Raw genomic sequence first — 25,185 nt, 5'->3', positions numbered from 1 at the left:
GACTGAACCAGGTTTTCCTCTAGTCTCCCAGTGTCTGGTGGAAAGCAGACTGAACCAGGTTTTCCTCTAGTCTCCCAGTGTCTGGTGGAAAGCAGACTGGACCAGGTTTTCCTCTAGTCTCCCAGTGTCTGGTGGAAAGCAGAGTGAACCAGGTTTTCCTCTAGTCTCCCAGTGTCTGGTGGAAAGCAGACTGAACCAGGTTTTCCTCTAGTCTCCCAGTGTCTGGTGGAAAGCAGACTGAACCAGGTTTTCCTCTAGTCTCCCAGTGTCTGGTGGAAAGCAGACTGAACCAGGTTTTCCTCTAGTCTCCCAGTGTCTGGTGGAAAGCAGACTGAACCAGGTCTTCCTCTAGTCTCCCAGTGTCTGGTGGAAAGCAGACTGAACCAGGTTTTCCTCTAGTCTCCCAGTGTCTGGTGGAAAGCAGACTGAACCAGGTATTTCCTCTAGTCTCCCAGTGTCTGGTGGAAAGCAGACTGAACCAGGTTTTCCTCTAGTCTCCCAGTGTCTGGTGGAAAGCAGACTGAACCAGGTTTTCCTCTAGTCTCCCAGTGTCTGGTGGAAAGCAGACTGAACCAGGTTTTCCTCTCGTCTCCCAGTGTCTGGTGGAAAGCAGACTGAACCAGGTTTTCCTCTAGTCTCCCAGTGTCTGGTGGAAAGCAGACTGAACCAGGTTTTCCTCTAGTCTCCCCGTGTCTGGTGGAAAGCAGACTGAACCAGGTTTTCCTCTCGTCTCCCAGTGTCTGGTGGAAAGCAGACTGAACCAGGTTTTCCTCTAGTCTCCCAGTGTCTGGTGGAAAGCAGACTGAACCAGGTTTTCCTCTCGTCTCCCAGTGTCTGGTGGAAAGCAGACTGAACCAGGTTTTCCTCTAGTCTCCCAGTGTCTGGTGGAAAGCAGACTGAACCAGGTTTTCCTCTAGTCTCCCAGTGTCTGGTGGAAAGCAGACTGAACCAGGTTTTCCTCTAGTCTCCCAGTGTCTGGTGGAAAGCAGACTGAACCAGGTTTTCCTCTAGTCTCCCAGTGTCTGGTGGAAAGCAGACTGAACCAGGTTTTCCTCTAGTCTCCCAGTGTCTGGTGGAAAGCAGACTGAACCAGGTTTTCCTCTAGTAGTTTGCGTGTGCTTGGCTCCGTTCTGTTTCTTTTTTTTATCCTGAAAAACTCCCCAGTCTTTAACGATTACAAGCATACCCATAACATGATGGGCATAACGTGATGCACCCACCACTATGCTTTCATACCTGTATAATTAAAAAAAGTTTGAAAAGGTAGTGGAATGGATTTAGTGTGGTGTGTGAAGCATCCAATACTTTAACTTGTTTGCGGTACAAATCACATTATTGTGGGATCACCTCCTCTAATAGTATAAATTAGGATGTTTGAAAAGGTTTGAATCCTAAGCAACCTGCATACACATCGTTTGAAGCACAGTATACCAACATAACTACTGTAGTAGGTCAAAGCTGTGTGCTGGAAACCCTTGGTAGAGCATGGGTGCATTGTGGAGTTCATGTGAATTTAGTTTCTTTTTCGGCTTCAGACCAATCCCTACTTCTACCTTAAAATGTAGTTTTTTGTTTATAATTTTTAGACTTAGGCATTGGTATACATTTAGAACTAGACATAGACAGAGACAGAGACAGAGACAGAGACAGAGACAGAGAGACAGAGACAGAGACAGAGAAAGAGACAGAAAACTAGACAGAGACAGAGAGAGAGACAGAGACAGAGACAGAGAAAGAGACAGAAAACTAGACAGAGACAGAGACAGCGACAGAGACAGAGACAGAGACAGAGAGACAGAGACAGAGAAAGAGACAGTAAACTAGACAGAGACAGAGACATAGACAGAGACATAGACAGAGACAGAGACAGAGACAGAGACAGAGAGACAGAGACAGAGAAAGAGAAAGAGAAAGAGACAGAAAACTAGACAGAGACAGAGACAGAGACAGAGACAGAGACAGGGACAGAGAGACAGAGACAGAGACAGAGAAAGAGACAGAAAACTAGACAGAGACAGAGACAGAGACAGAGACAGAGACAGAGACAGAGACAGAGACATAAAACTAGACAGAGACAGAGAGAGACAGAGACATACACATAAAACTAGACAGAGACAGAGACAGAGACAGAGACAGAGACAGAGACAGAAAACTAGACAGAGACAGAGACAGAGTCAGAGACAGAAAACTAGACAGAGACAGAGACAGAGACAGAGAGAGAGACAGAGACAGAGACAGAGACAGAGACAGAGACAGAGACAGAGACAGAGACAGAGACAGAGACAGAAAACTAGACAGAGACAGAGACAGAGACATAGACATAAAACTAGACAGAGACAGAGACAGAGACAGAGACAGAGACAGAGACAGAAAACTAGACAGAGACAGAGACATACACATAAAACTAGACAGAGACAGAGACAGAGACAGAGACAGAGACAGAGACAGAGACAGAGACAGAGACATAAAACTAGACAGAGACAGAGACAGAGACAGAGACAGAGACAGAGACAGAGATAGAGACAGAGACAGAGACATAAAACTAGACAGAGACAGAGAGAGACAGAGACATACACATAAAACTAGACAGAGACAGAGACAGAGACAGAGACAGAGACAGAGACAGATACATAAAAATAGACAGAGACAGAGACAGAGACATAGACATAAAACTAGACAGAGACAGAGACAGAGACAGAGACAGAGACATAAAACTAGACAGAGACGGAAACAGAGACAGAGACAGAGACAGAGACATAAAACTAGACAGAGACAGAGACAGAGACATAGACATAAAACTAGACAGAGACAGAGACAGAGACAGAGACAGAGACAGAGACATAGACAGAAAACTAGACAGAGACGGAAACAGAGACATGGACACAGACATAGACATAGACATAGACAGAGACAGAGACAGAGACAGAGACAGAGAGACAGAGACAGAGACATAAAACTAGACAGAGACAGAGACAGAGACAGAGACAGAAAACTAGACAGAGACGGAAATAGAGACATGGACACAGACATAGACATAGATATAGACAGAGACAGAGACAGAGACAGAGACATAGTCATAGACAGAGACAGAGACAGAGACAGAGAGACAGAAAACTAGACAGAGACGGAAACAGAGACATGGACACAGACATAGACATAGACAGAGACAGAGACAGAGACAGAGACAGAGACAGAGACAGAGACATAGACAGAGACAGAGACAGAGACATAGACAGAGACAGAGACAGAGACAGAGACAGAGACAGAGACAGAGACAGAGACAGAGACATAGACAGAGACATAGACAGAGACAGAGACAGAGACAGAGACAGAGACATAAAACGAGACAGAGACAGAGACAGAGACAGAGACAGAGACAGAGACGTACCTATTGGCCATCAATTTATTGATTTAACATTTTCCTTTATGTGTATTTTCACAGGAATGGGTGGTATAAGGTTGTCAGATCCCGTCCAACTGTCTGTCTGTGTACATACACATACACAGAAATAGACATAGACATAGACATAGACGTTCAGTTGAAAAGGTCATAGAGAGGAATATGAGGCCGGTCAGTGAAAGACTGATCAGTAATTGTTGGTTTGGGTGTTGTCAAGGATGGAGCGCTGCGGTCATCACTTGTAACGAGATGAGCAGCTGTCAGCCCCCTTTTGTGTCAGTCAGTGGAGTCTTGATTGCCTAAATTGTAGCAATCAGTTCCTTGATTAGTATGTGCCAAGCAGCAGACGGAGGCTGGTTCTCGCAGACACTGAGCCAGCTAGCTATCTAGTGCATTATACAATGTTTAGCAAGATTTTCGATGGCAGCAATGTGAAAGCTTAATTTACTGCAGTGGCTAAATCAGGGTCACACAGAGTGTTTCTTGGTCTTAAACAAATCTACTTTGAAACAAAAGTACACACCTCACACACACGGTTATGGGCTTACAAAAAGAAGACACCTGTACCATGTCAGATATAGAGTTGAAGTGTATTCAATTTTGAGTTTTCCTCCCAATATTACACTTTATATACAGTACATCACAGAAGACTGAAATATAACAAAACCATTTGACATAGAAACACCGGATTTTTGGCGGCTTTTTTGAAATAATGTTTATTCATTATTAAATAATGAAAAATATTAATAATATTCCACCCATGAGGCCACTAGGTCATTTGACTGCAGGAAAGGGCTACAGATGTCAGCAAGCGGACTGATGTTTTTAGAAACATATGGTTTCGTTGCAGCGTCTGCAGATAGCATGGTAAAGTTGTAACTCACTGCCAACAATGCCTAAAGATGTCAGCACAGCTGTCGTATTTTGAATGTATCGTTCTCTTACACATTGCAGCGTCTGCGGATAATGATCCAGCCCCCGGTGATGGTGAAAGGAGAACGCCAGGAGAACGGCCCTGAGCAGACTGCAGCAGAAGCAGAGAACCTGGCCCCAGCCACTGAAGAGGCTTACATTTAAACCACGTTACATCTGAACCCCTGCCCGTCTCCGAGGCCAACTCTCTGCAGAAAACAACGTAATCAAGGTGAAGCGCAACCAAGGGATTCGTCCCAAATGGCACTGTATTCTCTATGTAGTGCACTACGTTTGACCAGGGCCCGTATGGGTAGTATTCCATATAGGTAGTATTCCATATGGGTAGTATTCCTTATGGGTAGTATTTCATATGGGTAGTATTCCATATGGGTAGTATTTCATATGGGTATTATTCCATATGGGTAGTATTCCATATGGGTAGTATTTCATATGGGGTAGTATTCCATATGGGTAGTATTCCATATGGGTAGTATTTCATATGGGTAGTATTTCATATGGGTAGTATTCCATATGGGTAGTATTCCATATGGGTAGTGTTTCATATGGGTAGTATTCCATATGGGTAGTATTCCATGTGGGTAGTATTCCATGTGGGTAGTATTTCATATGGGTAGTATTTCATATGGGTAGTATTCCATATGGGTAGTATTCCATATGGGTAGTGTTTCATATGGGTAGTATTCCATATGGGTAGTATTCCATATGGGTAGTATTTCATATGGGTAGTATTTCATATGGGTATTATTCCATATGGGTATTATTCCATATGGGTAGTATTCCATATGGGTAGTATTTCATATGGGTAGTATTCCATATGGGTAGTATTCCATATGGGTAGTATTTCATATGGGTAGTATTCCATATGGGTAGTATTTCATATGGGTAGTATTTAATATGGGTAGTATTTAATATGGGTAGTATTCCATATGGGTAGTATTTCATATGGGTAGTATTCCATATGGGTAGTATTTCATATGGGTAGTATTCCATATGGGTAGTATTTCATATGGGTAGTATTCCATATGGGTAGTATTCCATATGGGCCCTGGTCAAAAGTAGTGCACTACATAGGGAATAGGGTGTCATTTGAGATGCAAAAAAAGGACTTTGATGTCTGATATCTAATCACCTACCTCCAGGGGAAACATGTGACCAACCTGATTACAATGTACTTTTCTTTTCTTTTCGTTCGTTTGTAAAAAGAAAACAAGATAGTTAGTATTTCAGAAAGACAAACTACCCGGCTGTTATTGTGAACGTTTCTATTTCATATGCAAACATTTTAGTATTTCTAAAATTGTTACCTAGAAAATTACTGTAATTTGAATTATAATTTAAATTTGGAGGCCCAATGTGATTCAACACTACCGTGCTAATTTAAGATATTTACTTAATTAATCTATTAAAAATACAATTATTGTAAAAAGGTAAGATATAGATTATAATCCATATGTTTGTATTTGAAAGAAATACAGAAAAATTAATGGAATGTATTACAGTAAGTAGTCAAATAAATGCAATAAGAAAGTTGCATAGTGGAATTGAATATTGACCAATTATAAGCAATGACCATTATGGGAAAGTGCAACCTGCAAGGCCAAAATACCATATCTATGTATATAATATTATCACTCCTTTCCGAGACCCTGCCGTTTTTACCACTATTTTACCCTTACTTATTATCCGGGGCAACCTTTGAAAAGCACAAGGCCAGTATGGACCTCAAATCCTCCCGTTCAGCAAACTATTACAAAACGCAGATTAACATTACGTACGAGAGACTGTTAAATTGTATCTTTGTTTTCTAAAGAACAATAACTTTGTATGCGTCTGAAACAATTTTTTTTTTAGAATCATTTGTAGGACGTTTTCTACGTAAGGGTGAGATGGACAAAAAAATCATACGCATGTGAAAATGCCAAGATTACCAACCTATTGACATGAGAGGCATCCCTGACATCCCACCACTGCAGATAAGCATTATTATCACATAGGCAGCATTTGAGCAGTGACTGCCTGACAATCCCTTCTAACAACCCAGTCCAGTCCAGACCTCAGGATCAGTCGTGAAAAAGTGACCAAATTATCTGATGAAACTACCGAGACGAGAGCCACTCGTCAGTTGTTAGTCAGCCGTTCTAGTCCAAGCCTAGTCTGACTGTGAAGGTTTCCAATGTCAGGTTCTGAGAGAGAAACCTTAGAGATGGACCACAGTTTAACCTGGTCTGAAACCATAGGCCAATATTACTACTGAAATTATACATTTTTTTGTTAGTAAAAAAAAAGGAAACATGAATTATAAAGTTGTTTTGCAATATATATATATATATATATATATATATATATATATATATATATATATATATATATATATATATATATATATATATAGTCCGATTATATATTAATTCCACAAATGATCAAGGTTGTATTTCTATAAGGATAAAGCTTGTTTGCTTCTATGGCAGCTGCAAGTGACCGGGATCTGGTTTAAATGAGTCATTTTATTCTCTGCAAAGATTATACAACTAAAAATGTGCAATGAATTTTGTATAAAGTTACCATACATGCAGTTTTCTGTCTTAAATGATGTTGTAAAACTCTACTGTGTAATACATGTAACTGTGAACGTCCGTATGACCAGGTTTTAGTCTAAATGTTGAAAAATCTGATATTATTTGCTGTTTTCTGCAATAATATGATTATCTCAGAAACTAAAGCACATATCTTTCTGAAATGTAAAAAATAATAAATGACAATAACAAATAATAGTATAATAATGACGTCATAGATACACTGTCTAGTCAAAGAATCTTGTTTTGTATATTTCTAACTGTTTCATGGGCCTAATGTAAAATATTGTATGTAAAATATATAATAAATGTCTTTAGATGGTGTTATATGAAAAAGCATGATTGTCATATATGTTATCTGCAGAAGTAAATAAAGAACTATAGATTATAACGTGTACTTTTCATAATGTATATTATTTGGGGGAAATATTTGCATATATATATTTTTTCGTTTTTTTACAGCTGATTTATTTCAAACAAATTTTATTTAAATCAGATTTAAAATGTTATTAGATATATTATTACAGAGAGTAAGTAGATATGTTTTATGTATCAGTATATTGGTTATGACACTGAGACTGAGACAGTCTACTAATTGCTTTGAAGAATAACTGCATCTTGCACCTTAAAAGCACAGGGTATAAATGAGATCCACCAGACAACGTGCATTTTATTGGAACGTGTCATTTGGATTTAAAATGACAGGTTTTAGTTTTTACAATGCATGAACAATGGGATTCTTCCACAGTTTGAGTTTGATGGAATCCTGCCTTTTAATACACATTATAAATGTACATGATTTATATTGGCGTAATTGGGCGCCATTGGTGATCCCATCATATTACCTTTCCTTTGAATAATGAAATATTTTTTTTTAACATTAAATCATTTTGAGTGAGCACTAAATTTAGCAGGGGACGGCTATTGTAGACTTGCTTTCACGTCTGATTTCTTAGCATACTCCAAAATCACCATTGATACAACTCCTGCTTATCATTAAATCATCTTACCAGACTTGAGCAACCTTGACTTAATAACAAGATATTAATTCATTATTAATAAAGAACATCCATCCAGATGCACTATAGCCAGGGCTGGAATTGGGGGGAACACAATTCATTTTGACATTTTAAGATGCTAGGTTTTACATTGTTCAGGTACCAGCCTTTTCTCCAATTGTTTCCCTGACAACATTACATTTTAGTCATTTAGCAGAGGTTCTTATCCAGAGCGACTTACAATTAGTGCATTCATCTTAAGATAGCTGGGTGAGACAACCACATATCACAGTCGTAGCAAGTACAATTTTCCTCAATAAAGAAGTTATAAGCAAAGTCAATGCTAAATGGTAAAATACATATTTTGTTATGTATTGTAACAAGTTAGTGCAGGAGTATATATATATATTTTATGAGTGAACAAGTATTTGATACACCGCCGATTTTGCAGGTTTTCCTACATACAAAGCATGTAGAGGTCTGTAATTTTTTATCATAGATACACTTCAACTGTGAGATCCAGAAAATCACATTGTATGATTTTTAAGTAATTAATTTGCATTTTATTGCATGACATAAGTATTTGATACATCACAAAAGCAGAACTTAATATTTGGTACAGAAACCTTTGTTTGCGATTACAGAGATCATACGTTCCCTGTAGGTCTTGACCAGGTTTGCACACACTGCAGCAGGGATTTTGGCCCACTCCTCCATACAGACCTTCAGGTTTCGGGGCTGTCGCTTGGGCAATACGGACTTTCAGCTCCCTCCAAAGATTTCTTATTGGGTACAGGTCTGGAGACTGGCTAGGCCACTCCAGGACCTTGAGATGCTTCTTACGGAGCCACTCCTTAATAATAATAATAATATGCCATTTAGCAGACGCTTTTATCCAAAGCGACTTACAGTCATGCGTGCATACATTATTTTTTTTGTGTATGGGTGGTCCCGGGGATCGAACCCACTACCTTGGCGTTACAAGCGCCGTGCTCTACCAGCTGAGCTACAGAGGTCCTTAGTTGCCCTGGCTGTGTGTTTCGGGTCGTTGTCATGCTGGAAGACCCAGCCACGACCCATCTTCAATGCTCTTACTGAGGGAAGGAGGTTGTTGGCCAAGATCTCGCGATACATGGCCCCATCCATCCTCCCCTCAATACGGTGCAGTCGTCCTGTCCCCTTTGCAGAAAAGCATCCCCAAAGAATGATGTTTCCACCTCCATGCTTCACGGTTGGGATGGTGTTCTTGGGGTTGTACTCATCCTTCTTCTTCCTCCAAACACGGCGAGTGGAGTTTAGACCAAAAAGCTCTATTTTTGTCTCATCAGACCACATGACCTCCTCCCATTCCTCCTCTGGATCATCCAGATGGTCATTGGCAAACTTCAGACGGGCCTGGACATGCGCTGGCTTGAGCAGGGGGACCTTGCGTGCGCTGCAGGATTTTAATCCATGACGGCGTAGTGTGTTACTAATGGTTTTCTTTGAGACTGTGGTCCCAGCTCTCTTCAGGTCATTGACCAGGTCCTGCCGTGTAGTTATGGGCTGATCCCTCACCTTCCTCATGATTATTGATGCCCCACGAGGTGAAATCTTGCATGGAGCCCCAGACCGAGGGTGATTGACCGTCATCTTGAACTTCTTCCATTTTCTAATAATTGCGCCAACAGTTGTTGCCTTCTCACTAAGCTGCTTGCCTATTGTCCTGTAGCCCATCCCAGCCTTGCGCAGGTCTACAATTTTATCCCTGATGTCCTTACACAGCTCTCTGGTCTTGGCCATTGTGGAGAGGTTGGAGTCTGTTTGATTGAGTGTGTGGACAGGTGTCTTTTATACAGGTAATCAGTTCAAACAGGTGCAGTTAATACAGGTAATGAGTGGAGAACAGGAGGGCTTCTTAAATAAAAACTAACAGGTCTGTGTGTCACGAACGTCGTATGAAGGAGTGGACCAAAGCGCAGCGTTATTAGCGAACATACTTGCTTTATTTAATTAAAGCATACACACGAAATAACAAAACAATAAACGACTCGTGAAGTCCTCAGTGACAATGACCGAACACGGAACAAAAACCCACAAACACAAAGTGAAACACAGACAGTTAAATATGGCTCCCAATCAGAGACAACCAGCACACAGCTGACACTCGTTGCCTCTGATTGGGAGTCACTCAGTCAAACATAGAAATAAACAACCTAGAACACCCAACATAGAAACAGAACACATAGAATGAGCACACCCTGGCTCAACATAATGAGTCCCAGAGCCAGGGTGTGACAGTACCCCCCCCTAAAGGCGCGGACTGCGACCGCGCCTAAATACGAGCAAAACAGGGGAGGGCTGGGTGGGCATTCCTCCTCGGCGGCAGCTCCGGCTCCGGGCTTGCCCACCACCCTCCAACAAACCCCCCATAGCGCCCCTGGTCCGGTCTGGCCCCGCTGGCTGGAGCTGGACTGGACGTAGCAGGAGCGGTAGGCTTCAGCTCCTTAGTGGAGCAGTAGAGCGGTACCTGAATTGGCACCGATGACCCAGGCACGGGTTGTGCCGGACTGACGACTCGCACCCCTGGCTTGGTGCGAGTGGCAGGAACGGGCCGGGCCGGGCTGGCGACGCGCACCGTAGACTTGGTGCGAGTGGCAGGAACAGGCCGGACCGGGCTGGCGACGCGCACCGTAGACTTGGTGCGTGGAGCAGGAACAGGCCGGACTGGGCTGGCGACGCACCCCGTAGGCTTGGTGCGTGGAGCCGGAACGGGCCTCACCGGACTGACGACTCGCACCCCTGGCTTGGTGCGAGTGGCAGGAACGGGCTGGACCAGGCTGACGACTCGCACCCCTGGCTTGGTGCGAGTAGCAGGAACGGGCCTCACCGGACTGACGACTCGCACCCCTGGCTTGGTGCGAGTGGCAGGAACGGGCTGGACCAGGCTGACGACTCGCACCCCTGGCTTGGTGCGAGTGGCAGGAACAGGCCGGGCCGGGCTGGCGACGCGCACCGTAGGCTTGGTGCGTGGAGCAGGGACAGGCCGGGCTGGGCTGACGACGCACACCGTAGGTTTGGTGCGTGGAGCAGGGACAGGCCGGGCTGGGCTGTCGACGCACACCGTAGGCTTGGTGCGTGGAGCACCTCTCGCCAATGGCTCCCGTAACCCGGTGGCCTTCTCTCCTCGTCTCCCATTTCGCCCTGTGGCAGCCTCCTGCTGCCCAGTCGCCCATGCCGTGTGCCCCCCCCTAAAAATTTCTTGGGGTTGCCTCTCGCCTGTCCGACGTTGACCCGTTTGGCGCCGCTGCTCCTCTCCTGCCTGGGTCTCCCCCTTTATCGCCTTCCGGTACCGGACGGCCTCCTCCTCAGTAATCTGCCCCCAACCGAGGAGGACATCCACAAGAGTCACCTCCTGCGTGTGTTCCTGGACACGCTGCTTGGTCCTGGTATGGTGGGTTTTTCTGTCACGAACGTCGTATGAAGGAGTGGACCAAAGCGCAGCGTTAGTAGCGAACATACTTGCTTTATTTAATTAAAGCATACACACGAAATAACAAAACAATAAACGACTCGTGAAGTCCTCAGTGACAATGACCGAACACGGAACAAAAACCCACAAACACAAAGTGAAACACAGACAGTTAAATATGGCTCCCAATCAGAGACAACCAGCACACAGCTGACACTCGTTGCCTCTGATTGGGAGTCACTCAGTCAAACATAGAAATAAACAACCTAGAACACCCAACATAGAAACAGAACACATAGAATGAGCACACCCTGGCTCAACATAATGAGTCCCAGAGCCAGGGTGTGACACTGTGAGAGACGGAATTCTTACTGGTTGGTAGGTGATCAAATACTTATGTCATGCAATAAAATGCAAATGAATTACTTAAAAATCATACAATGTGATTTTCTGGATTTTTGTTTTAGATTCCGTCTCTCACAGTTGAAGTGTACCTATGATAAAAATCACAGACCTCTACATGCTTTGTAAGTAGGAAAACCTGCAAAATCGGCAGTGTATCAAATACTTGTTCTCCCCACTGTATGTGGGTGTGTATGTGTGTGTATGTGTATATGTATGTGTATGTGTGTGTGTATGTGTGTATGTGCATGTGTATATACACTGCTCAAAAAAAGGGAACACTTAAACAACACATCTTAGATCTGAATGAATGAAATAATCTTATTAAATAATTTTTTCTTTACATAGTTGAATGTGCTGACAACAAAATCACACAAAAAATATCAATGGAAATCAAATTTATCAACCCATGGAGGTCTGGATTTGGAGTCACCCTCAAAATTAAAGTGGAAAACCACACTACAGGCTGATCCAACTTTGATGTAATGTCCTTAAAACAAGTCAAAATGAGGCTCAGTAGTGTGTGTGGCCTCCACGTGCCTGTATGACCTCCCTACAACGCCTGGGCATGCTCCTGATGAGGTGGCGGATGGTCTCCTGAGGGATCTCCTCCCAGACCTGGACTAAAGCATCCGCCAACTCCTGGACAGTCTGTGGTGCAACGTGGCGTTGGTGGATGGAACGAGACATGATGTCCCAGATGTGCTCAATTGGATTCAGGTCTGGGGAACGGGCTAGCCAGTCCATAGCATCAATGCCTTCCTCTTGCGGGAACTGCTGACACACTCCAGCCACATGAGGTCTAGCATTGTCTTGCATTAGGAGGAACCCAGGGCCAACCGCACCAGCATATGGTCTCACAAGGGGTCTGAGGATCTCATCTCGGTACCTAATGGCAGTCAGGCTACCTCTGGCGAGCACATGGAGGGCTGTGCGGCCCCCCAAAGAAATGCCACCCCACACCATGACTGACCCACCGCCAAACCGGTCATGCTGGAGGATGTTGCAGGCAGCAGAACGTTCTCCACGGCGTCTCCAGACTCTGTCACGTCTGTCACATGTGCTCAGTGTGAACCTGCTTTCATCTGTGAAGAGCACAGGGCACCAGTGGCGAATTTGCCAATCTTGGTGTTCTCTGGCAAATGCCAAACGTCCTGCACGGTGTTTGGCTGTAAGCACAACCCCCACCTGTGGACGTCGGGCTCTCATACCACCCTCATGGAGTCTGTTTCTGACCGTTTGAGCAGACACATGCACATTTGTGGCCTGCTGGAGGTCATTTTGCAGGGCTCTGGCAGTGCTCCTCCTGCTCCTCCTTGCACAAAGGCGGAGGTAGCGGTCCTGCTGCTGGGTTGTTGCCCTCCTACGGCCTCCTCCACGTCTCCTGATGTACTGGCCTGTCTCCTGGTAGCGCCTCCATGCTCTGGACACTACGCTGACAGACACAGCAAACCTTCTTGCCACAGCTCGCATTGATGTGCCATCCTGGATGAGCTGCACTACCTGAGCCACTTGTGTGGGTTGTAGACTCCGTCTCATGCTACCACTAGAGTGAAAGCACCGCCAGCATTCAAAAGTGACCAAAACATCAGCCAGGAAGCATAGGAACTGAGAAGTGGTCTGTGGTCACCACCTGCAGAACCACTTCTTTATTAGGGGTGTCTTGCTAATTGCCTGTAATTTCCACCTGTTGTCTATTCCATTTGCACAACAGCATGTGAAATTTATTGTCAATCAGTGTTGCTTCCTAAGTGGACAGTTTGATTTCACAGAAGTGTGATTGACTTGGAGTTACATTGTGTTGTTTAAGTGTTCCCTTTATTTTTTGGAGCAGTGTATATATTTATATATATATATATATATATATATATATATATATATATATATATACATATATACACACACATACATACATATATATATATATATACACACACATACATACATATATATATATATATATACACATACATACATATATATATAAATATATATATATATATATATATATATATGTATGTATGTGTGTGTATATATATATATGTATGCATGTGTGTATGTATATGTATATATAAATAAAACATGGGGGATTGGAAGTGATGCAGACAATTACATTGATGGAAGTTACAATCTATCTGCAATATTGAGCTGATCTATCCCCAAGAAAAAAGATAAACCTTTTTTCTTTTACAAAAATTAAAATAAATAAAGTCAATGCTAAATGGTAAAATTCATATTTTGTTATGTACTGTAACAGGTTAGTGCAGGAGGTAGATTATGTACTGTAACAGGTTAGTGCAGGAGGTAGATTATGTACTGTAACAGGTTAGTGCAGGAGGTAGATTATGTACTGTAACAGGTTAGTGCAGGAGGTAGATTATGTACTGTAACAGGTTAGTGCAGTAGGGGTGTAGATTATGTAAGTGGATAAGCGCTCGTAAATATGCATATCAACTCTGTGGCCCATGACTTAGTTATTATACTGTAGAATTAATCAGTGATTCACAGCCTGTGGGTGCAGTCTCCTGTCAGCATGGCTTCTGTCATCACAGCGTTGTGTCCTCGTTTCATCCTGCTTGTATTGGATCTCCTCAAGCTGTGTTACGCTGTGTTATCAATATCCAACAGATGACAATTTGTCAAATTATTCATAAAACATCTAGAGAGAGAAAAAAGAAAGAAAAAAAAAAGGAAATGCCTGGAGAAAAATGCCACAAAGTGATGTGGTGCACGGAAACTTCACATTACAGGAAGTCTTGTTTTCAGTATTGCATCAGTCACTAGAACGCACACATCTCAAATGCCAATCACTTCATGGCACTTATTAACGCATTACCAGTCTGCAATTGCCCTGTGATGTGCAGGGAAAGAGATTGCATTGAAATTAGTCTCTGATTGGGTCCAAGACATGCAAAGCAGTGGCGGTGGATGACGAAGACAGAGAGAGAGCCTCTTAGGATCCATCAGCGTAGTGACAGTGACAGATTCAGTCTAGCGCAGGTGGTCTACTCCAGACTAAGGGGCTAGCTAAATCTGTTCCCCTGCTCTCTCTCTCTCTGCTCTCCTCTGCCCTGTTCTGCCTGGCACAGCTCTCTATCTGCTCTGCTCTCTCTCTGCATAACAATAACTCTGGATGACATGCTAGTAGACTAACACAGCCCAACACAGTCTAACGCAGCACCCCCATCTCTCTCCTCTCCTCTCCTCTCCTCTCCTCTCCTCTCCTCTCCTCTCCTCTCCTCTCCTCTCCTCTCCTCTCCTCTCCTCTCCTCTCCTCTCCTCTCCTCTCCTCTCCTCTCCTCTCCTCTCCTCTCCTCTCCTCTCTGCTCTCCTCCCCTCCCCTACCCACTCCTCTCCTCTCCTCTCCTCTCCGCTCTCCTCCCCTCCTCTACCCACTCCTCTACTCTCCTCCTCTCTCCTCTCCTCTCTGAGACCGTACTACTCACAGAATATGGCCTGATTTATTTAACCCTCCCGTTGTCCTAGGGTCAAAATGACCCGCCACTGTGTTGAACCAACTTTATTTAATTCTTATATTTTTTGGATCATTTGTGAGAAGGAGGCAGTGATACTTTCTTTAAAGTCATCTATATAATGTGTGGTATGTTACCCTATATACCTGTTACCCTATATACCTGTTACCCTATATACACTGTTACCCTATATACCCTGTTACCCTATATACCTGTTACCCTATATACCCTGCTACAGACCCTGTTACCCTATATACCCTGTTACCCTATATACCTGTTACCCTATATACCCTGTTACCCTATATACCCTGTTACCCTATATACCCTGTTACCCTATATACCTGTTACCCTATATGTTACCCTATATACCCTGTTACCCTATATACCTGTTACCCTAAATACCCTGTTACCCTATATACCCTGTTACCCTATATACCCTGTTACAGACCCTGTTACCCTATATACCCTGTTACCCTATATACCTGTTACCCTATATACCCTGTTACCCTACTATACCCTGTTACCCTATATACCTGTTACCCTATATACCCTGTTACCCTATATACCCTGTTACCCTATATACCCTGTTACAGACCCTGTTACCCTATATACCCTGTTACCATATATACCCTGTTACAGACCCTGTTACCCTATATACCCTGTTACCCTATATACCTGTTACCCTATATACCATGTTACCCTATATACCCTGTTACCCTATATACCCTGTTACCCTATATACCCTGTTACCCTATATACCTGTTACCATATATACCTGTTACCCTATATACCCTGTTACAGACCCTGTTACCCTATATACCCTGTTACCCTATATACCCTGTTACCCTATATACCCTGTTACCCTATATACCTGTTACCCTATATACCCTGTTAACCTATATACCCTGTTACCCTATATACCCTGTTACCCTATATACCTGTTACCCTATTTACCCTGTTACCCTATATACCCTGTTACCCTATATACCCTGTTACCCTATATACTCTGTTACCCTATATACCCTGTTACCCTATATACCCTGTTACCCTATATACCTGTTACCCTATATACCTGTTACCCTATATACCCTGTTACCCTATATACATGTTACCCTATATACCCTGTTTCCCTATATACCCTGTTACCCTATATACCCTGTTACCCTATATACCCTGTTACCCTATATACCCTGTTACCCTATATACCTGTTACCCTATATACCCTGTTACCCTATATACCCTGTTACCCTATATACCTGTTACCCTATATACCCTGTTACCCTATATACCTGTTACCCTATATACCTGTTACCCTATATACCCTGCTACAGACCCTGTTACCCTATATACCCTGTTACCCTATATACCCTGTTACCCTATATACCTGTTACCCTATATACCTGTTACCCTATATACCTGTTACCCTATATACCCTGTTACAGACCATGTTACCCTATATACCCTGTTACCCTATATACCCTGTTACCCTATATACCTGTTACCCTATATACCCTGTTACCCTATATACCCTGTTACCCTATATACCCTGTTACAGACTCTGTTACCCTATATACCTGTTACCCTATATACCCTGTTACCCTATATACCCTGTTACCCTATATACCCTGTTACAGACTCTGTTACCCTATATACCTGTTACCCTATATACCCTGTTACCCTATATACCCTGTTACCCTATATACCCTGTTACACTATATACCCTGTTACCCTATATACTCTGTTACCCTATATACCTGTTACCCTATATACCCTGCTACAGACCCTGTTACCCTATATACCTGTTACCCTATATACCCTGTTACCCTATATACCTGTTACCCTATATACCCTGCTACAGACCCTGTTACCCTATATACCCTGTTACCCTATATACCCTGTTACCCTATATACCCTGTTACCCTATATACCCTGATACCCTATATACCCTGCTACAGACCCTGTTACCCTATATACCCTGTTACCCTATATACCCTGTTACCCTATATACCCTGTTACCCTATATACCCTGTTACCCTATATACCCTGTTACCCTATATACCCTGTTACCCTATATACTTGTTACCATATATACCTGTTACCCTATATACCTGTTACCCTATATACCTGTTACCATATATACCTGTTACCCTATATTCCCTTATACAGATCCTGTGATATCTCCCCATTGATTCTTGAAGACTTATAATTTATAAATGCCTCATGAGCTTAGTTCAACTGTCATAACCCAAAATATAACCCACTGGGCACAGACGTCAATTCAACGTCTATTCCACGTTGGTCCAATGTAATTTTACTGAAATGGCGTGTAAACTAATGTTGTTTAAACCAGTGTGTGCCCAGTGAAAAGTTTGTTTGACTCCTTTGTAATGGACTGTAAACAAACACTGTATAGCCTCAAAATATGGTCAAAACTATCATTCTGATATCATGGATGGTCAGTCCTTGCATCCATAGCTCCATCTATGAATTTGAGAGTGGTTACATTTCATCAGGCCCATCCATCAGCTTTTTACCAAAACAGAGGCGGGTGGGCGCTTTGTTACTGTTTCAACTGCAGATTGGCCCTTTAAAGATAATGGGTTAAAGCAAAGATTTCTATTATATTGACAAGATATTTGAGTGACCGCTCTAACAATGGAAATACATGTCCTAACAGATGGAAGGCAGGAGGAAGGAGACGAGATCAGGTGGGACAATTCTAGCCAATTAGAGGGCAGATACGCGTATGAACAACAATATAAAGTAGTCTGCTGAAATGCCTCGTGTGTCCACTTATATCAGTGCATTCGTAACAACCCAACCATTGCGAAACTTCTATTAGATCAAATAAGCCACACGTAGCAAATTAGCAATTACAGTTTTTGTTGACCAAATACGACACTCTCTCTTAGACCACACTCATTCCTTGCTTCGTGGTTTTATTTTCATGTACATATTTTTAGGAGGAGTAAACCCTCTCGCTTCTCCTATTCCTCTCTGGTTAAATGCAGACTACCTCCTCTAGACCGCTGATTGGCCAGCTCATCCTCCTCTAGACCGCTGATTGGCCAGCTCATCCTCCTCTAGACCGCTGATTGGCCAGCTCATCCTCCTCTAGACCGCTGATTGGCCAGCTCATCCTCCTCTAGACCGCTGATTGGCCAGCTCATCCTCCTCTAGACCGCTGATTGGCCAGCTCATCCTCCTCTAGACCGCTGATTGGCCAGCTCAGTTTCCTCTAGACCTACCTACCTATACCTATACCTACTTACCATTATTAGTGTGTCCAATGATAATCTATATATAATATGTAATAATAATCCTAATTTAGCAGCTTAACGGTGAATGAGTGGCTAACGACCCGCCCAAGGAAAAGCTAATCTAGTCATCTCCTACAGTGGCTTGTAAAAGTATTCACCTCCCCTTGGCATTTTTCCTATTTTGTTGCCTTACAACCTGGAATTAAAATGATTTTTTTGGGGAGGTTTGTATCATTTGATTTACACAACATGCCTACCACTTTGAAGATGCAAAATGTTTGGGGTGTGAAACAAACAAGAAATAAGACAAAAATACAGAAAACTTGAGCATGCATAACTATTCACCCCCCCCCCCCCCAAAGTCAATACTTTGTAGATCCACCTTTTGCAACAATTACAGCTGCAAGTCTCTTGGGGTATGTATCTATAAGCTTGGCACATCTAGCGACTGGGATTTTTGCCCATTCTTCAAGGCTAAACTGCTCCAGCTCCTTCAAGACTAGGCCATTCCAAGACATTTAAATGTTTCCCCTTAAACCACTCAAGGGTTGCTTTAGCAGTATGCTTAGGGTCATTGTCCTGCTGGAAGGTGAACCTCGGTCCCAGTCTCAAATCTCTGGAAGACTGAAACAGGTTTCCCTCAAGAATTTCCCATCATTCCTTCAATTCTGACCAGTTTCCCAGTCCCTGCCGATGAAAAACATCCCCACAGCATGATGCTGCCACCACCATGCTTCACTGTGGGGATGGTGTTCTCGGGGTGATGAGAGGTGTTGGGTTTGCGCCAGACATAGCGTTTTCCTTGATGGCCAAAAAGCTCAATTTTAGTCTCATCTGACCAGAGTACCTTCTTCCATATGTTTGGGGAGTCTCCAACATGCCTTTTGGCGAACACCAAACGTGTTCGCTTTTTTCTGGCCACTCTTCCGTAAAGCCCAGCTCTGTGGAGTGTATGGCTTAAAGTGGTCCTATGGACAGATACTCCAATCTCCGCTGTGGAGCTTTGCAGCTCCTTCAGGGTTATCTTTGGTGTCTTTGTTGCCTCTCTGATTAATGCCCTCCTTGCCTGGTCCGTGAGTTTTGGTGGGTGCCTCTCTTGGCAGGTTTGTTGTGGTGCCATATTCTTTCAATGTTTTTATAATGGATTTAATGGTGCTCCGTGGGATGTTCAACGTTTCGGATATTTTTTTATAACCCAACCCTGATCTATACTTCTCCACAACTTTGTCCCTGACCTGTTTGGAGAGCTCCTTGGTCTTCATGGTGCCGCTTGCTTGGTTGTGCCCCTTGCTTAGTGGTGTTGCAGACTCTGGGTGTTACGTTCGTCAATGACGGGACAGACCAAGGCGCAGTGTGATATACGTACATGTTTATTCAACTAAATAAACACACGACAAAACAACAAACAAACGAAACGTGAAGTCCTAAGGTTGTACATACAACGAACCTTACCCGGAACAAGATCCCACAACCCACTAGTGCCAATAGGCTGCCTAAGTATGATCCCCAATCAGAGACAACGAGCGACAGCTGCCTCTGATTGGGAACACACAACAAAGAACACGTCCGCACTGCTACGCCATCTTGGATGATAAGAACGTAACTATCCAATTATGATTCAGGAAATCAGGACCAATCAGACTGCTGGGTGTCCCTCCTCGCGTGCAGTGGCAGTCGATGCCCTTTGAGATGAGGGAGGATGATCCATTTTTTCATGAGCATGGCCTTATTTCTATTACAGCACAATGGATGACTGTCATTCATATTCCATTCACCCAGCTCAATGTAACATCGATAGGTTTAGGCTTCTACATGATACTCGAATTTTCCCTGTACCCATCATGAGGTTGCTACAACGTTTACGTGCACACGTCGAGATTCTGTTGTTGTAATCAAGGTGTCAGACAGTGACACATTCAATACCGCCTTGCACACTCTTGCCTGCATCCAGATGATCTGGGGTGTAATCGTTAGTCCAACAGTTGCAAAGTTTCTATTCCATTTCAGAAACTTTTTTCAACAGAATCGGCGGAATGAATATACCCCTGGTCACACGCAAACACAATTCACTTTCATAGCAGCCACATAAAAACAGCAGTGGTGGAAAAAAATACTCAATTGTCATACTTGAGTAAAAGTAAAGATAGCTTAATAGAAAATGACTCAAGTAAAAGTGAAAGTCACCCAGTAAAATACTACTTGAGTAAAAGTCTAAAATTGTGTGGTTTTAAATATTCTTAAGCATAAAAAGTCAATGCAATTGCTAATATTAATGTATCAAAAGTAAAAGTATGAATCATTTCAAATTCCTTATATCAAGCAAACCACACAGCACAATTTTCTATAAAAACATATGCATATATATATATATATATATATATATATATATATATATATATATATATATATATATATATATATATATATATATATATATATATATATATATATATATATGTACAGATAGCCAGGGGCACACTCCAACACTTAGACATAATTTACAAACGAAGCATCTGTGTTTAGTGAGTCAAAAAGATCAGAGGCAGTAGAAATGACCAGGGATGTTCTCTTGATAAGTGCGTGAATTGAACCATTTTCATGTCCTGCCAAGCATTAAAATGTAACGACTACTTTGGGTGTCAGGGAAAATGTATGGAGTAAAAAGTACATTATTTTATTTCGCTCTGGATAAGAGCGTCTGCTAAATGACGTAAACGTAAATGTAAATGTAGTGAAGTAAAAGTAAAAGTTGTCAAAAATATAAATAGTAAAGTAAAGTACAGATACCCCAAAAAACTGCTTAAGTAGTACTTTAAAGTATTTTTACACCACTGAAAAAGAGCATGATCACTTTGCTCGTTGTATATATAATTCAACTATGGTGGAACCCCAATGGTGGAACAAGCTCCCTCACGACGCCAGGACAGCGGAGTCACTCACCACCTTCCGGAGACATTTGAAACCCCACCTCTTTAAGGAATACCTGGGATAGGATAAAGTAATCCTTCTACCCCCCCTAAAAAAAAAAGAAAAAAATAAAAAAAAAAGAGATATTGTAAAGTGGTTATCCCACTGGCTATAGGGTGAATGCACCTATTTGTAAGTCGCTCTGGATAAGAGCGTCTGCTAAATGACGTAAATGTAATGTAAATGTAAACTGTTCCTCTCACCTATTCCCTTCGCTTATGGACTTCAGTGCACAACACATCAACTGACTATGACCAGGCAAAAAAAACTTTCCAAGCCAAACCTTCATATCATGACCGCTACACACAGCCTACACCGTTGTCATGTCATAGTCAACATAGCTACTAGAACTAACGCGTTAGTAAACCCGCTACAATCATGCAGTACAGTGTACAGTCAGAAAGCAGTTTAGCAGTTACACCGGCGAGCCCCGGTGGCAATAAATTAATAAAACCAAAAGCTTACCTTGACTTAGAAGAGTTCCAGAGTTGGAGAGCCATAGCCAGCTAGATAACATAGCATCCATTACTGTTTGAGCCGGGTGTTTGAGTAGGCTAAACTAGCTAGCTGCATTTGTTAGCTAAGTGAAAGTTTAAAAAAATTACGAAATCTCTCTCTATCTCTCTATTTCTCTCTTGCTTCTTCTCAATTTTGGAAGAAATGAATTTGTTCAAAACTGTTCAACTATTGTCTTTCTCTCTCTTTGAGTCAACTACTCATCACATTTTACATTGTAGAATAATAGTGAAGACATCAAAACTATGAAATAACACTTATGGAATCATGTAGTAACCAAAAAAGTGTTAAACAAATCAAAATATATTTATATATTTGAGATTCTTAAAAGTAGCCACCCTTTGCCTTGATGACAGCTTTGCACACTCTTGGCATTCTCTCAACCAGCTTCACCTGGAATGCTTTTCCAACAGAGGAGTTCTCACATATGCTGAGCACTTGTTGGCTGGTTTTCCTTCACTCTGCGGTCCAACTCATCCCAAACCATCTCAATTGGGTTGAGGTCGGGTGATTGTGGAGGCCAGGTCATCTGATGCAGCACTCCATCACTCTCCTTCTTGGTCAAATAGCCCTTACACAGCCTGGAGGTGTGTTTTGCGTCATTGTCCTGTTGAAAAACAAATTATAGTCCAACTAAAGGCAAACCAGATGGGATGGTGTAGCCATGGTTGTAGCCTTGCTGGTTAAGTGTGCCTTGAATTCAAAATAAATCACAGACAGTGTCACCAGCAAAGCACCCCCACACCATCACACCTCCTCCTCCATGCTTCATGGTGGGAACCACACATGCAGAGATCATTCGTTCACCTACTCTGCATCTCACAAAGACACGGCGGTTGGAACCAAAAATCTCAAATTTGGACTCATCAGACCAAAGGACACATTTCCATCGGTCTAATGTCCATTGCTCGTGTTTCTTGGCCCAAGCAGGTCTCTTCTTCTTATTGGTGTCCTTTAGTAGTGGTTTCTTTGCAGCAATTTGACCATGAAGGCCTGATTCACGCAGTCTCCTCTGAACAGTTGATGTTGAGATGTGTCTGTTACTTGAACTCTGTGAAGCATTTATTTGGCTGCAATCTGAGGTGCAGTTAACTCTAATGAACTTATCCTCTGCAGCAGAGGTAACTCTGGGTCTTCCATTCCTGTGGCGGTCCTCATGAGAGCCAGTTTTATCATAGCACTTAATGGTTTTTGCGACTGCACTTGAAGAAACTTTCAAAGTTCTTGACATTTTCTGGATTGACTGACCTCCATGCCTTAAAGTAATGATGGACTGTTGTTTCTCTTTGCTTATTTGAGCTGTTCTTAACATAATTTGGTCTTGGTCTTTTACCAAATAGGGCTATCTTCTGTATACCACCCCTACCTTGTCACAACACAACTGAATGGCTCAAACGCATTAAGAAAGAAAATTCCACAAATTAACTTTTAAGAAGGCACACTTGTTAATTGAAATGCATTCCAGATGACTACCTCATGAAACTGGTTGAGAGAATGCCAAGAGTGTGCAAAGCTGTCGTCAAGGCAAAGGGTGGCTATTTGAAGAATCTCAAATATAAAATATATTTTGATTTGTTTAACACTTTTTTGGTCACTACATGATTCCATATGTGTTATTTTATAGTTTTGATGTCTTCACTATTATTCTACAACATAGAAAATAGTAAAAATAAAGAAAACACGGGGGGCCAGTATAAAAAAAATAAATAATATGTATTCACTAACTGTAAGTCGCTCTGGATAAGAGCGTCTGCTAAATGACTAAAATGTAAATGTAAAAATCCTTGAATGAGTAGGTGTGTCCAAACTTTTGACTGGTAGTGTATGTATAGTTTTGAAGCCACCTGCTGTATTATTTGTGCAACTGCATCTCTGTGCATATACGTGCATATGATCGCGCCGGATCCAGCTAAAGACTTGTTCAAATTTGATGGAGGTATGTATCGTGATCCATGCTGCACCAAGTGTTTTCACTTTTAAAAAATATATCTAATGTATGTCAGGCTGAAAACGATATTGTTTCGTAATCCCTATCGATGTTGACATGTTATGTGATAGTGTTACAGAGTTGTGTCCTGTATTTACAATTTTATGGACATTTTACAAAGTTAGCACGTTGTTGTATGCTAAAGGCTAGCTAGCGTCCGTCCTGTACCTTCCTTGCTATGAGGTTAGTCGCCTCTTGAAGCATACATTTATTTTTATTTCATGTCACTCCGAGTTCATGACGGATTTGCAGTTGCTCTGAAGTTTACACATTGTGTTGTGTCTGCAGATACCCGCTCCCAAACGGTTATGGAACAATGTTATGTTACCTGTGTAGCCCATGTGCTGCGGCACTGTGTTATGGCCATCAGACGGAGTCATTAGAAGTTGAGCGCTCCTCTGTAGTCACGTTGTTATAATTTAGATGTAATGATGCATAAAATGCATATTGTACATTTAGCGTTTAGCATTTAGCTTGGAGAATAAACTGTGCACAGCGCTGTGCCCTTTGCCATCCATGTGAGAACCCGTTACACATACTCGCTAAATAACGCAACAGTTTTTTGTGACTAAACCATCAGTAGAGTTGAAAATGTGATGGGGTACCCATTTAACTTGTACGTTTTATTCGGTGCACGGGAATTTAACAGCAAAAGGTATTTTTTTTTGTGTGCACTACGTCATCACACAGACTTTTATCCGCAAGATTTGATGGAAACATTTCTTGTGGGAAAATATGCAACAACAAAAATTAAAGCAGATTTTAGAATATTTGCGTGAAAATCAGTTGCCAATTGGATGGAAACCTAGCTAGTATTGCAATTCATGCATCAAGGAAGGAATTACTACAGAATGAAGGAGACAGTAAAAAATGAGGAAATGCTTCTATTGTGTGGTTGGTTGTGGCCTGAACCAATAGGTTTGGTTTTCTCTGGGAACTCTTTCCTCTTTGATGAATGAAGACAAGGCATCTCTCTGTGTCAGATCAGCCAGGCAGCCAGCTAAATACCGTGACATCCAGCTGGATCGGACAGGTTTCTCCCATGGCAGAGACAATAAGGAACCTTTGGCTGGCTGGATCCCCTGGTCACACATCTCCTCTTCTCTTCCTTTCAAAAATGATTAGCAGAGAAGATTAGCCTGGTCCCAGATCTGTTTGTGCTGGGTAGCCATCTACTATGCTGTGGCTGGGTTCACTGGTTCCGACTGGGGTTTGAACAGCA

General features: G+C 42.4%; 1 protein-coding gene across 1 annotated transcript in view; it reads left to right on the top strand.

The window, feature by feature from the left end:
- The window catches only part of LOC311123194 (sodium- and chloride-dependent GABA transporter 1-like), a gene marked incomplete at its 5' end in the record, with an annotated part of 31,146 nt that extends 26,538 nt beyond the window's left edge, over positions 1-4,608 (top strand). Inside the window, one exon of the mRNA XM_084197457.1 lies at positions 4,355-4,608. Coding sequence (XP_084053583.1) covers positions 4,355-4,477 — 123 coding nt within the window. The 3' untranslated portion in view covers positions 4,478-4,608. The remainder of the gene's footprint in view (positions 1-4,354) is intronic.
- Positions 4,609-25,185: the final 20,577 nt, after the last annotated feature.

Source organism: Coregonus lavaretus, assembly GCF_964263955.1.
Source record: "Coregonus lavaretus genome assembly, contig: HAP1_SCAFFOLD_2566, whole genome shotgun sequence".
In the NCBI taxonomy this organism is placed as follows: domain Eukaryota; kingdom Metazoa; phylum Chordata; class Actinopteri; order Salmoniformes; family Salmonidae; genus Coregonus; species Coregonus lavaretus.
The sequence above is the reverse complement of the archived record's forward strand: the minus strand, read 5'-3'. Positions and strand labels throughout refer to the sequence as shown.